At 49.0% G+C, this 13879-nt stretch overlaps 1 protein-coding gene across 2 annotated transcripts in view; it reads right to left on the reverse strand.

Annotated features, from left to right (window-relative positions):
- The window catches only part of ANKRD33B (ankyrin repeat domain 33B), a 102488-nt gene that overhangs the window by 33645 nt on the left and 54964 nt on the right, over window positions 1-13879 (reverse strand). For both annotated transcript variants that reach the window (XM_025270705.2, XM_006059765.3), the window contains exon 2: window positions 6160-6289. In XM_025270705.2, the coding sequence (XP_025126490.2) occupies window positions 6160-6289 (130 nt within the window). The remainder of the gene's footprint in view (window positions 1-6159; window positions 6290-13879) is intronic.

Below are 13879 nucleotides of genomic sequence, written 5' to 3' on the forward strand. Positions count from 1 at the left end.
AGACCCCAGACCGCTTGGAACTAGAGGTTGATGAGGTTGACTTCCAGTTATCTCACCACCAGCCAATCAGCAGAATCTTCACAAGCTGATCGGACACCCAAAACCCCTCTTCCTCATCCTCTCTTTAAAAACCCCTCCCTGAAAGCCTTCAAGGAGTTGCAGCCTTTGGAGCACTACCTGCCTGGATTCTTTACTTGGCGCCAGCAATAAATGCTGCCCTTTCCTTCATCACAACCCAGGGTCAGGAGGTTGGCTTTACTGTGTGCTGGCAAGCGGACCCAAGTTCGGTTCAGAAACAAGCTCAAGTCTGACAACCAAGCTCTGTGCTCCGAGGTCATGATACTCTCAGGGAGGAGGGCAGCAAGTCATCATCCCCAGCTCTATCAATATATTAGGGAAAAATCATGTCCTCACATGGAGGCAATTAAGATAAAGAAGGAAACACTGTTTTCTTTAAAATATAGCACGGCAGAGGATGAGATGATTGGGTGGCATCACCGACTCGACGGATGTGAGTTTGAGCAAGCTTCAGGAGTTGGTGATGAACAGAGAGGCCTCGTGTGCTGCAGTCCATGGAGTCGCAAACAGTCGGACATGACTGAGCAATTGAACTGAACTGAATAGCACAAAAACTACACTCCACCCTTCCCTGTTCCCAAACAATTCAGTGCCAAACCTTGGTGGGCAGAGCCAGGAGGCTCCCTGCAGGCCTGGGTGGGTCAGGGCCCCCGTGGAGGGAGTGGGCACCGTGCCAGGGGGAGGGCAGTCCATACAGAGCATGAACAAATCAGTTAAGTAGGTCAAGGGCTGTGGAAGCCAGGAAAAAGAGGAAATACATTACGTTTTGTTTCTAAAAGAAGATAAACAGAATCCATCGACACGTCCAATCGTTAACAATGGTTCCCTCCAGAAAGTAAAAACGGAAAGACCTGGCAGTGAGGAGCTAAGTGATTTTCACCCTTAACTTTAATTGCTTGTGTGTTTTATTTTCCAAACATTATCTACTATATTTTACAATCAGCTTATCAGAACATCGGCAGGGCTCCGTGGAGAAAGCACCCAGGAGAGCCGCCATGTTGCCAGCCTCCTCCGGCATGACCCAATCTGGGTCGCAGTCCCAACCCCCCACCACTGGTACCTGCACACTTCAACACACCCCAGCCATCTGCATCCCACCAGCTGCTCTGCAGTCTAAGCTTTTTGGAGGGAAGGCTCCACCAGGGACTACCAGCTCTCTTGAGGGCAGAGCAGGGAGCCCATGAACACAGGAGTCTGCCCCCTGTCTCCACTTCCCACAAAAGCAACGGGCAGAAGACTTATCTGTACTAGAAACCACAGAAAGACACCATCCACTGGCCAGAATTCCTGGAAGGAATTTCTGTCAAATACAGTGGAGACAGAAGTAGGTTGCAGGCAAGGACAGGGCATTACAGGTATTTGACCTGTAATGTACAGGTATGAGACCTCGGGGGGCTCCACCAGTGTCCCCAGAGAAAGAGGGCCTACAGAGATGCATGGAGAGCCACTGATGCCGTTTCCAACCCCCAGGCACATGAGCCAAGCCCATGGTGCTCCCACGCCCAGCTCCTACTGCTGCAGAGATGACACCAGGCAGGGGGCAGGGGACATTCAACAATGATGGCACAGGCTGCTGGCCCACCCCACGCCTGCAGCCCCGGGTGGGGAGCAGCTGGGGTCCCCTGCCTGCAGCACAGGGTGGGGGAGCAGCTGGGGTCCCACGCCTGCAGCCCAGGGCAGGGAGCAGCTGGGGTGACTGACCCCAGCCTGCCTGGGTTTCTCCCTCTAGGTCCCAGGCTCAGACCCAGAGCCTGGAAAACACACGGAGCCCTTTTCTTCTCTTTTTGCTGGGCCTCTCTCTAACCTTGAAAGGACCTACGCCATCATATTTTTAATTTATTGTTTTTTTATTGGAGGATAATGGCTTTACAATGTAGTGTTAGTTTCTGCTGTACGACAGAGTGAATCAACTCTACGTATACATATATCCCCTCCCTCTTAAGCCTCCTTCTCACGAGGCCCCATCTCACCCCTCTAGGTCATCACAGAGCATCGAGCTGAGCTCCCTGTGTTGTACAGTAGCTTCCCAATAGCCATGTCATCTTTGACTTAAATAAACCAGTCAGAGAAGCACGAGTCCTGCGTAAAGATAATCGAACTTTGTATTCTTCCAAATTCCTATGTTGAAGCCCCAATCCTCACTGTGTCTATACTTGGAGATGGAGGTTTTGTGCAGGTAACTTAAGGTTAAATGAGGTCATATGGGTGGGGCCCTGATCCAACAGGACTGGTGTCCTTACACGAGGAGACACGAGACCCCTGGATCTCCTCTCTCTGCCATGCAAGGACATAGCAGGGAGATGCCACATGCAAGCCAGGAAGAGAGGCCTCCCCAGGAACCAAGTGGCCCAGCACCTTGACCCTGGACTTCCAGCCTCCAAAACTGTGAGAAATAAATTTCTGCTGTTTAAGCTCCTAATGTATGGTAATTCTGTTAATAGCAGCCCAAATGGACTAAGACATTAGTATGCTCATAAAGAAAAAACTACATGAGTTTGAGCAAACTCTGGGAGATACTGAAGGACAGAGAGGCCTGGTGTGCTGTAGTCCATGGGATTGCAAAGAACCTGGACACAGCTGAGCGACTGAACAACAACAACCCAATGAATAGTGTTAAAACAAACTAATGAAGTCATGTGGAGCATTTCCAAAGATGTTAAGAGTAAAGAAGAGAAAAGAAAAAACAATGATGACAAAGAGTTTTGAGAGGAGGATCTAAGCTACACCTAAGAGGGAATCCTGGGAAGAAAAAATAAAACAAGGCTGATGCAGTGTTCAAAGAAGTAACAAGAAAGTGTTCCCGAAAATAAAAATATGCCTAACATGAGTCAAAGAGAGAAGGAATGGAAATACACGGTATGGCTGTTTTTGGGTTTCTTTGTTGGCGGTGGTTGGTTGGGTTCTGCGCCCTGTCAAGGATTGGGGGCAGGCATCATCATAGTCTAAGGCACATCAGGGTGTCACAAAGACAAAAATCAGGCTGGACTCGGATTGCTCCTCTGCAACACGGTTCTTTTTTTTTTTCAAACAGGAAAACGGCAAGTTGTTATTTTCTGTGTGACTACAAAATAAAAATATTTTCAAATAGGCAAGAATTCAGAAAGGGCCTCATGGGTATTGATAGCATAGGCACCACCAATACCCCTACACACACAAAGAGCTCTTGCAAATCTCTAAGTAACCTCTTCTTCCTGTTCGTTCTCATACTCTAGGATGAGACTTGGGCTCCAGTCCATGCCATGGCCCCGCTGCCCAGAGATGCCTGCCAACCTGTGGCAATCCCAGAGGGAACTGGAGTCTGGCACTCCACACTCTCCACCGGCCGTGGAGACCGCTTACCTAGATGGCTCAGCATTTCAAAGGCCTGGGACCCAAGTGGAGATGATGTTTCTCCTTTTGTACATCCCTTCATGACCTACCCTTTCATGCACACCTCTTTGAGTTGGCATCACCCACCGTCCAGAAGGGCTGAAAGCCAGCCCAGACCCACCTCTCCTCCTGTGGCCCACCATCTCAACCCCTGGGACCTGAGCTTTCTGCCACACAGACTGTGTTTCTTCTCTGCTCTGTGACAAGAACTCCGTGTCCACCAGGGTCATCTTGCCCCCATCACCACCCACCCAGCCTCATGCCACTCAATGCACCTCCTCACCTTGGATCTAGACCCTTGATCACCTGGTCCTGCTTCCTCATGGGGCCACTTCTTCCCCCATCCTAGAGGCGTGCAGTCCTTGGCCCTTCCTAAGATGAGCCAGCTCCCTCTGGGTTCCCGGGCTTTATGGTGTCCGAACAGGCACTGCCTGCCTCTGACTTCTGCAATGCCCAGCACAGGCCCCCTCCTCCATGACCCCAGTCCCAAAGCACCAGGCTAGATGGGGTGTTCTCACCCCAAATCTCCGGACACACCTTCCATCAGAGCCCCATCAGATGGCTATTTAGCTGGACAATTACTAAAGGGCAGAAACGCCCTTCACTTCACTACCCCTGGTCCCTGCCTTGGTCCTTGGTCAGTGGGCGGTTAATGAGTGATAAGGCCTCAGTCACTGAACGCTTCTCACAAAATCCTTTTACTCTTTTGCACCTGGGCTTTCAGAGTCCGGAGTGCCTCCATATGAGGGAAGGCTTCACGCCCTGTCTTACGACAAGGCGGACAGGTGTGAGTGAGCACAGTCGAAACACCTGGCTGACTCTGGGGGTTTTCCACCTTGGGCGTCTTGATTGAAAAGCAGGTGTGCTCAGACGACTTCCCGTTAAAAGGCTGAAACGGCAGGACACTGAGTCTCTGCTTCGCCCGAGCTCCAAGATCAGCCACTCAGGCAGGCTTAGACATGGGAGTCAGTGATGCAGGGTGGGATAGCGAGGTCCGCCTCGGGTGGCCCCCACAGAAGTTCCCTTTCCAGAATCAACATGCAGTCTGCTCCGGGGCATTTTCTGCAGCTTCCCGGCCCTGACTCCAGTTCTCAGCAGCTCTCAGCAACACTCAGCAACACTAAATGGTGGCCCACATTCCTTTCATAGACAAACGCCCTTTCTTCTGAACTCAGCCTGAAGCAATTTCTCTGCTGGAAGCTGAGAACCCAAGTGATGCAATAGATAGAATTTTGAAAGCCAAGAATTTTGAAAGCGGTCAATTACAAACCCAGTTAATGCTACAGTTACAAATAAAGCGTGGGTCTGAAGGAACAAGCATAGTTTCATGTTCGTCTCACAATGTTAGAGTTAAGTTGCTCAGTCCTGTTGGACACTTTGTGACCCCATGTAGCCTACCAGGCTCCTCTGTCAATGGGGATTCTCCAGGCAAGAACACTAGAGTGGGTTGCCATCCCCTCCTCCAGGGGATCTTCTCCATCCAGGGATCGAACCCAGATCTCCTGCAGTGCAGCCAGATTCTTTACCCTCTATCTGAGCCACCAGGAATATCCGAGTCCAGTTCCAAATCGGAGAGCTGTGCACAGTTCGCTGGGCAATGCTGGTGTAAGGATGACCTCTGGAGATAAAAATCCTGGGCAGGAAGGATGTTTACCCTTTACAAGGCGCTCTCACTAACAGCCCCGCCTTGCCATGCTGACACCCTCTCAGCAAGAAGCCCCTGGTTTTTCTCTACATCTCCAGGCAAAGTGCAAAGTTACCTCCTAAATGTGTCCACATTTTATACATTAACTGTCACTAGGGTCTCCCCAATCATGACTTCACCAGCATCTTTTGGACCCTGGGTCTCCGAGCACTGGTGGGGTGTTAGGCTCTAGAAGAGCTGACGTGGAAGCTGGGTGTCCAGTACAGTTTCACGTTCAAAGGCTTCCGGCAGTTGCAGAGCTAATTCCGCCCCACACTGAGTCCCGCACCAGCGGGTAAACTGCACTTGTAACAGAGAACAGGCCTGACTCCATACTGGATCTATTCCTTTCACCGCAACCATTTCGCTCCGAGGCCTGTGCTTAGTCATGCTGGATCTCCACCTTTTGTAAGACAATGCTGCTTAGAACCTGAACTGTACAGGACAGCCCATTCTCAAGGCTCTGACCCTTAAAAGTGTAACACGTTTCCATTCACATAGAGATTAAAGGTGGCAGAGCAGAAAATAATTGTCCTGGTGGAGATTTACAGGAACCTTGTGACCAGACCTGCTCAGACAGCCGCAAGAACAAAGGATTCTAGCACCAAGAAGGTTGTAAACGACCAGCCACACACCCGCCTCTCCCCTTTTAGTAAAAATGAAGCCTAAATTCTAACTCTGGTAAGATGGTTCTGTGGGGTCCCTAGTCCACCATCTCCTCGGTCTTCTCGCTTTTTGAATAAAGTCACTATTCCTTGCCCCAACCCCTTGTCTCTGGACTGACTGTCCTGTCCTGCAGACAGCAGTAGGGGCGTGGACTCAGCAACACACTGTCCCAAATGCACAAACAGAATGTACCCACCCTCAACCCTTTCCTGACCTTCTCAGCAGTAAAGCATGACCTCTAATCAGTGATACACTTGCGACACCAATCTCAGGAGCTGAGGTCAAGTGCAGGCCCCCCACGGCCTGGGGGCCCTGGTCCGACCTCGTGGGCTCTGGGGAGGGCAGGTGAAGCTGGGTCTTACCTGCCTGGGCAGCCGTGATGAGGGCCGTGTTCCCCTCGCTGTCCTGCCAGTTGACATCAACATGGGGGCACTCTGCTAAGATCACCACAGTATCCACAAAGCCGTGGTAGCAGGCGACAATAAGGCCGGTCTAGAAATGAAGAGGGAAGTGGGTCAGAAGGGCAGAGCGAGCATCATCACCGCAGACCCTGCCAGTATCCCAGTGGGCGGGGCGAGCAGGGGTGAGAGGTCAAGGACCCAGTTCCAGTTCTCAGCATCCAGCTGGAGCAGCCGGCCATGGTCCATTCGCACCTGTGTGCAGAGCGCTGTGCCCAGATACTTTCCGGTATGCCCTGCCCTCAGGGCACTTGCATTCCTTTCTTTGTTGTTGCTGTTGTTTGTTTTTACATCTACGTTTATTTCTATCTTTAGTTATACATCTTGAAAACTACGAATTCATATCAACAACTGATTTTAACCCAACCTCACTGGGTTCTTTCTAGTTTTTCTTCCTTGCCATGAATGCAATTCCCTTTGTCAACAGTGAAAAAACTGGCTCTTATTATGCTTAAATATTTATTTATTTATAAAATGTCTTGCATTTAACTATTTCTTGCCTTTATCATGATCCCACCTCAACACAGATTTATTTCTCATCCAGCTCCAGAAGCCGGGGCAGCATGCCAAACGGAAGTCTCTTACTTCTTTGCAGAGTTGCCAGATATCGATAATTTGCATTTCATTTTAACCGGAGGAAAAGGCATCCGCTACAGACCTAAGACGTGAATGTGTTATAAAGTAGACTCCTCGGGTCAGGGAGGTTGTGAGACCAGGGTCCACGGTGCAGGGGAGGGTTCACTGAGACGGGACATTGGCTATGGACGGAGGAGGTAGAAGAAGATGCCAAGGGGACGTGGAGGGGGAAGGTGCAGACAGAGGGCCAGGTCTGGCCACCCAGGGACCAGCCTGCAGGTTGCTGACCACAGGTGGTCTCAGTGGTCAGGGAAACACTAGAGTTTGCTCTGAGTAAGATGGGGAGTGATTGGGGCAGTCCGCTGTCAATTACCTGCATTAAATTCTGGCTGTTGGGTAGAAATCAACAGAGTTTTCTATTCAAGTAGTAACAGTTTTCTGTTTTACTGACTTTGCCAAAGCCTTTGTGTGGATCACAACAAACTGTGGAAACTTCTTAAAGAAATGGGAATACCAGACCACCTGACCTGCCTCCTGAGAAATCTGTATGCAGGCCAAGAAGCAACAGTTAGAACTGGACATGGAACAACAGACTGGTTCCCAATCGGGAAAGGAATACATCAAACCTGTATATTGTCACCCTGCTTATTTAACGTATATGCAGAGTATATCATGCGAAATGCCAGGCTGGATGAAGCACAAGCTGGAATCAAGATTGCCAGGAGAAATATCAATAACCTGAGATATGATGGTTGAAATATGATGACACCAACCCTTATGACAGAAAGCGAAGAACTAAAAAGCCTCTTGATGAAAGTGAAAGAGGAGAGTGAAAAAGTTGGCTTAAAACTCAAACTCAGAAAACTAAGATCATGGGATCCAGTCCTATCAATTCATGGCAAATAGATGGGGAAACAATGCAAACAGTGAGAGACTTTATTTTCTTGGGCTCCAAAATCACTGCAGATTTGATTAAAATCAGATCACTTTCATTTAATCCATGAAATTAAAAGATGATTGCTCCTTGGAAGAAAAGCTTTGACCAACCTAGACAGCATATTAAAAAGCAGAGACATTACTTTGCCAACAAAGGTCCGTCTCGTCAAGGCTATGGTTTTTCCAGTGGTCATGTATGGATGTGAGAGTTGGACTGTAAAGAAAGCTGAGCGCTGAAGAATTGATGCTTTTGAACTGTGGTGTTTGAGAAGACTCTTGAGAGTCCCTTGGACTGCAAGGAGATCCAACCAGTTCATCCTAAAGGAAATCAGTCCTGAATATTCATTGGAAGGACCAACGCTGAAGCTGAAGCTCCAATCCTTTGGTCACCTGATGCAAAGAACTGACTCACTGGAAAAGACCCTGATGCTGGGAAAGATTGAAGGCAGGAGGAGAAGGGGACGACAGAGGATGAGATGGTTGGATGGCATCACTGATTCAATGGACATGAGTTTGAGCAAGCTCCAGGAGTTGGTGATGGACAGGGAGGCCTGGCGTGCTGCAGTCCATGGGGTCATGAAGAGTTGGACATGACTGAGTGACTGAATTGACTGACTGAAGAGTGGAGGGTCAGGGGTGTGATGTTCCCATTCCCCTCAGCCACACACACAGCTCCTAAGGCCCTTGGAATTCAGTTTTTGTATGCTGATGAGATGACTCACGGTGGGGGTGGGTGCCAGGTGGCTTCAGGTTGGAGCTGGTTTCTAGAAAGCTTAGAAGGGTTGATCTGTTAGTTCCACTGCTCCCCCCACGCACCCACTCCTATCTCTGGGGTGGAGTAGAGAAGGATTGAAAACTGAGACCAATCACTAATGATTCAACAGCTGTACAGACCATGCCTACTTAATGAAACCCCCGTAACATTTGAAACAACAGGGTGCAGAGAGCTTCTGCATTGGTGAACACGTCGCAGTGTTGGGAGGGGGAGCTCCTAGAGAGGGTAGGGAAGTCCCACAACCCTGCCCCCACACCTGGTGCTTTTCTTCCATCTGTGCTTCTGTTCCCAAGTTGCAGCCTTTATAATAAAGCAGTAATAGGACTTAAGGGGCTTCCCTGGTGGGTCAGTGGTAACGAATCCACCTGCCAATGCAAGAGAATCACGTTCGGTCCCTGGGTCAGGAAGATCCCCTGGAGGAGGACATGGCAACCCACTCCAGTATGCTTGCCTGGGAAATCCCATGGACAGAGGAGCCTGGCGGGCTACAGTCCATGGGGTCGCACAGAGTCAGACACAACTGAGCAACTGAGCACACACACAGTGGGACTTATAGCACTTTCTCAAGTTGTGTGAGTCGTTCTCACAAACTACTGAACCCGAGGAAGGGCTGTGGGAACCCCTAAATTTATAGCCAGTCAGAAGGAGGCCCCTGATTCCTGCGACTTGCATCTGAGGTGGGGGTGGCCTTGTGGGACTGAGCCCTGAACCCACGGGGTCCCCACTGACTCTAGACAGTGTCAGAATTGAATTGGACTGTTGGACACCCTGCTGAGGTTGGAAAACTGGAGAACTGGTGTAGAAAAACAACATGGATTTGGTGTCAGAGAAACCCACATGCTTGGCATGAGAAAAAAAGACCCCACAAGGGACTCCTGCAGATGCTGGACAGACAAAAATGCAGGTGGTCACCGTGCAGCAGGATCAGGACAAAAGCCCCACGTGCCGGCACCCTGACCACAGATTTCTAGCCTCCAGAACCCTGAGAAATAAATTCCTGTTGTTAAGCTTCCTGTTGTTGGCCTTCCTTTGTGGCTCAGCTGGTAAGGAATCTGCCTGAAATGCGGGAGACCTGGGTTCGATCCCTGGGTTGGGAAGATCCCCTGGAGAAGGGAAAGGCTACCCATTCCAATATTCTGGCCTGGGGAATTTCATGGATGGTATGGTCCGTGGGGTCACAAAGACCTATTTTATGATGTTTCCTTACAGCGGCCAAAGGTGATCAAGGCACTTTGCAACAAAGGATTCAGTGAGATCCCAAAATAAACCCCAGAGTTAGAAATCAGGAGTGAATGAGCAGGTGACTGAGCCTTGCCAGCCGCACCCACCAGCGCTTGGGGATGCAAAGCTGAAGTTTAGGGCAACCCCACGTGGCCCAGCTCTTTTTACCAGATTTTTTTTTTTTTTTCTACACTGGGTCTTTGCTGATGCACACAGGCTTTCTCTAGTGGCGGTGGGCAGGGACTCTGCTCCAGCGGCGGTGGGCGGGGACTCATCTCTAGTGACGGTAGGCGGGGACTCTGCTCCAGTGGCGGTGGGCGGGGACTTTGCTCCAGCGGCGGTGGGCGGGGACTCTGCTCCAGCGGCGGTGGGCGGGGACTCATCTCTAGTGACGGTAGGCGGGGACTCTGCTCCAGTGATGGTGGGCGGGGACTTTGCTCCAGCGGTGGTGGGCGGGGACTCCTCTCTAGTGGTGGTAGGCGGGGACTCTGCTCCAGTGATGGTGGGTGGGGACTTTGCTCCAGCAGCGGTGGGCGGGGACTTTGCTCCAGCAGCGGTGGGCGGGGACTCATCTCTAGTGGCGGTAGGCGGGGACTCTGCTCCAGTGGAGGTGGGCGGGGACTCTGCTCCAGTGGCGGTGGGCGGGGACTCTGCTCCAATGATGGTGGGCGGGGACTCTGCTCCAGTGGAGGTGGGCGGGGACTTTGCTCCAGTGATGGTGGGCGGGGACTCTGCTCCAGTGGAGGTGGGCGGGGACTCTGCTCCAATGATGGTGGGCGGGGACTCTGCTCCAGTGGAGGTGGGCGGGGACTTTGCTCCAGTGATGGTGGGCGGGGACTCTGCTCCAGTGTCGGTGGGCGGGGACTCTGCTCCAATGATGGTGGGCGGGGACTCTGCTCCAGTGATGGTGGGCGGGGTGATGGTGGGCGGGGACTCCTCTCTAGCGGCGGTGCCCAGGCTGTTCACTGCAGTGGCTTCCCTTGTTGTGGAGCACCGGCTCTAGGGCCCTCGGGCTTCAGTAATTGTTATTTGTACCAGATTTTTTAATAAGAATGTAATTTTTCATGGAATGAGGAGAGGAGGTGAGCAACCCTCCTGCTTATTTCAATAAGGCTCCAAGTTGCTCTCCCAATATACTATACTAAATGTCAAGCATTACAATTTTTAAAGAACACTATTGATTCTTTAATGCCGACATTCATACTGCAGCCAAATGAGCTGTATAATTCTGTGACTACAGTAAAGGCTATTTCATTCCTTCTTGCTTATGCATTCTTTGAAACAGGTCATTCTATCTATAGGATGACATATTTCACAATAATTTAATTGAAAGGAGAAAGGAGCATGGAGTCAGCCCAGCCAGGCTCTAACTTACAAGCTTTCTGTGTCTCTGATAACCAGAGTTCACTGCTACCAGCACCTCCGTCCCACCAGCTAACCTGTCGACTCTCTGCAATGGCCCAGAAGACGTGAGACTCCCCTTGAACTTCTTTGGATGATAGTATTTCTCAAATATTCTACAATCTCCTCCTGACTTACAAATGAGGCATGTTGTACAAAATATAGCCACTTCCTTTTTATATAATTCCATAAGAAGTTCAGATTTACCACAGGAAAAAAAAATCCAAAAATATAGATTAGAAAAAAAAAGTTTTCAGTCCAGACACACAATCACACACATACTTTAAAAAAAAAAAAAGTAAACCAAAACACAAGACTATTTGCTGTATGTTTGTCAGAAATACACAGTAACAAAAGTACCTGTGTGTCAACATTTCCAGCGGCTGTGGGACATTATATATATGGCAGAATCTTAGTAATTTAATGGATTTCTACTCTTGGACTCTTGAGATTGTTTCCCATTTTTCTCTATTATGAGTCAAACCTGCCATGAAAATTACTAGAGCTGAGGCTGTGTGCATATCATTTCTTATTTTCCTCAAGAGACATTCTTAGAAGTAGTATTTCTGGATTAAAGGAAAGAGTTATTTTGAAAGTTTTTTTCTTTTAAATATATATTGCAAACCTGTGCTTCAGAAACATCTGAAAGGACATCTGCCTTTGTTAATCCTGCCATCCAACACTTAGGTAAGATTCGGGGAGTTCTCTGGCGGTCCAGTGGTTAAGAAGCCACACTTTCACTGCAGAGGGCTCAGGTTCAACCCCTAGTCTGGGAACTAAGATCCCAGAAGCCATGTGGTGGTGTGGCCAAAAGGAAAAAAAAAAAAAAAAGAATTCCATATTAAAAGGAAGAATTTCCTTTGGCAAATAATGAATAGAGAAATGCTCCCCAGGGTTCCTGAAGTTCTTGATTCTTTCGAATCATCCTCACCCCTACTCTTCTACCCCAACAAGAAGGGTCTTTTCTAGAATCACGACCCTTTCAGCCCTTAAGGTAAGCCTTCCCCAAATGTACATAGGCCCCTCCTGAGAATGGCCTTGGAACTCTTAGCATAACCTTAAGTCAGAAGTGAAGATTATCAGAAAAAAACACAGATAACGAAATGTAAGGGCTCGGGATAAAATGGTGGTGAACACAGAAGTAGTAGCTCTAGTCTCCACAGAAACTTCGACAATATTAAAAATCATTAGCTGGGACTTCCCTGGTGGCTCAGAAGTAAAGAATCTGCCTGCCAATGCAGGAGACACGGGTTCGATCCCTGGTCCAGGAAGATCCCACTCACCACGGAGCAACTATCAAGCCCGTGCTCTAGAGCCCAGGTGGGCAACTGCTGAAGCCTGGGGATGCCAGAGCCCGTGCTTCACAGCAAGAGAAGTCACTGCAGTGAGAAGGCTGCAAACCACGACTGGAGGGCAGCCGCTGCTCACCACAACTAGGAAAAAGCCTGCACAGCAAGAAGACTCCGCACAGTCAAAAACAAATACAATTATTTTAAAATAAACCCAAAGCAACAACAACAAAAAATCATTACCTTTTTCTCCTATTTTCTGGGAATCTGTCCCAAATATCTGACATTTGCATTTTTAAAACTAGCGTTTAGCTATAACTTAAACTCTTTGGGGGACTTCCCTGGTAGCTCAGATGGTAAAGAATCTGCCCGCAATGCACGAGACCCAGGTTCAATCCCTGTGTTGGGAAGATCCCCTGGAGAAGGGAATCGCTACCTACTCCAATATTCTTGCCTGGAGAACTCCATGGACAGAGGAGCCTGGTGAGCTACAGTCCATGGGGTCCCAAACAGTCGGACACAACTGAGCAACTAACACACACACACAAACTCTGTTTTGTCTGGAGCATCTTGGTACCCCTTGCAGGAAGCTGGAAGGAGAGGTACAGTGGCGACCCCAGACCATGGCCTCCCAACACCATTCAACAAAAGACTTGTTGCAAAGGAAGTACTGTCCCCCTGCTGAATCCACAGAAGCCCACTTGGCACGTGGTTCTCTGAAGCCACAGATAGTTTATTTTTTAAATTACAAGCAAAGAATTTATGAGAATAAAATGTTATTAGAGTAAAATAAAAGTAAGCTACCTACAAGTGGAAGCCCCCATATGGAGATCAGCTAGAAACTCTAGGTCCTCAAAGTACAGCCCTAATTTTCAAAGCCCACATACAGTGAGAAAGACTGAGCAACCACAACCAAAATGTCAAACTGTTTTTGCTTAAAAACTGTAAGCATCTGTACATCAAAAAACAAAGATAAACAAACAAAAACCCCATTCCTTGCAGGAAGAAGGGATGATATAGGTACTTCCCTGGCAGTCTTGTGGTTAAGACTTCACCTTCCAATGGACAGACTGCAGGTCTGTCTTAGCTCAACCCCTGGTCAGGGAGCTAAGATCCCCCATGCCTCATAGACAAAAAACCAAAACATAAAACAGAAGCAAAATTTTAACAAATTCAATAAAGATTTTTAAAAAATTGTCCACATCAAAAAAATTTTTACAAGAAAAAAAAAAAAGAAAGGATGTATAACACTAGCTTCCTTGGGTGGCTCAGACAGTAAAGAACCCGTCTGCAATGCAGGAGACCTGGGTTCGATCCCTGTGTTGGGAAGATCCCCTGGAGGAGGGCATGGCAACTCACTCCAGTATGCTGGCCTGGAGAGTCTCATGGACAGAGGAGCTTGGAGGGCTGCAGTCCATGGTGTTGC

This window comes from Bubalus bubalis, chromosome 19 (genome assembly GCF_019923935.1).
Source record: "Bubalus bubalis isolate 160015118507 breed Murrah chromosome 19, NDDB_SH_1, whole genome shotgun sequence".
Classification (NCBI taxonomy): domain Eukaryota; kingdom Metazoa; phylum Chordata; class Mammalia; order Artiodactyla; family Bovidae; genus Bubalus; species Bubalus bubalis.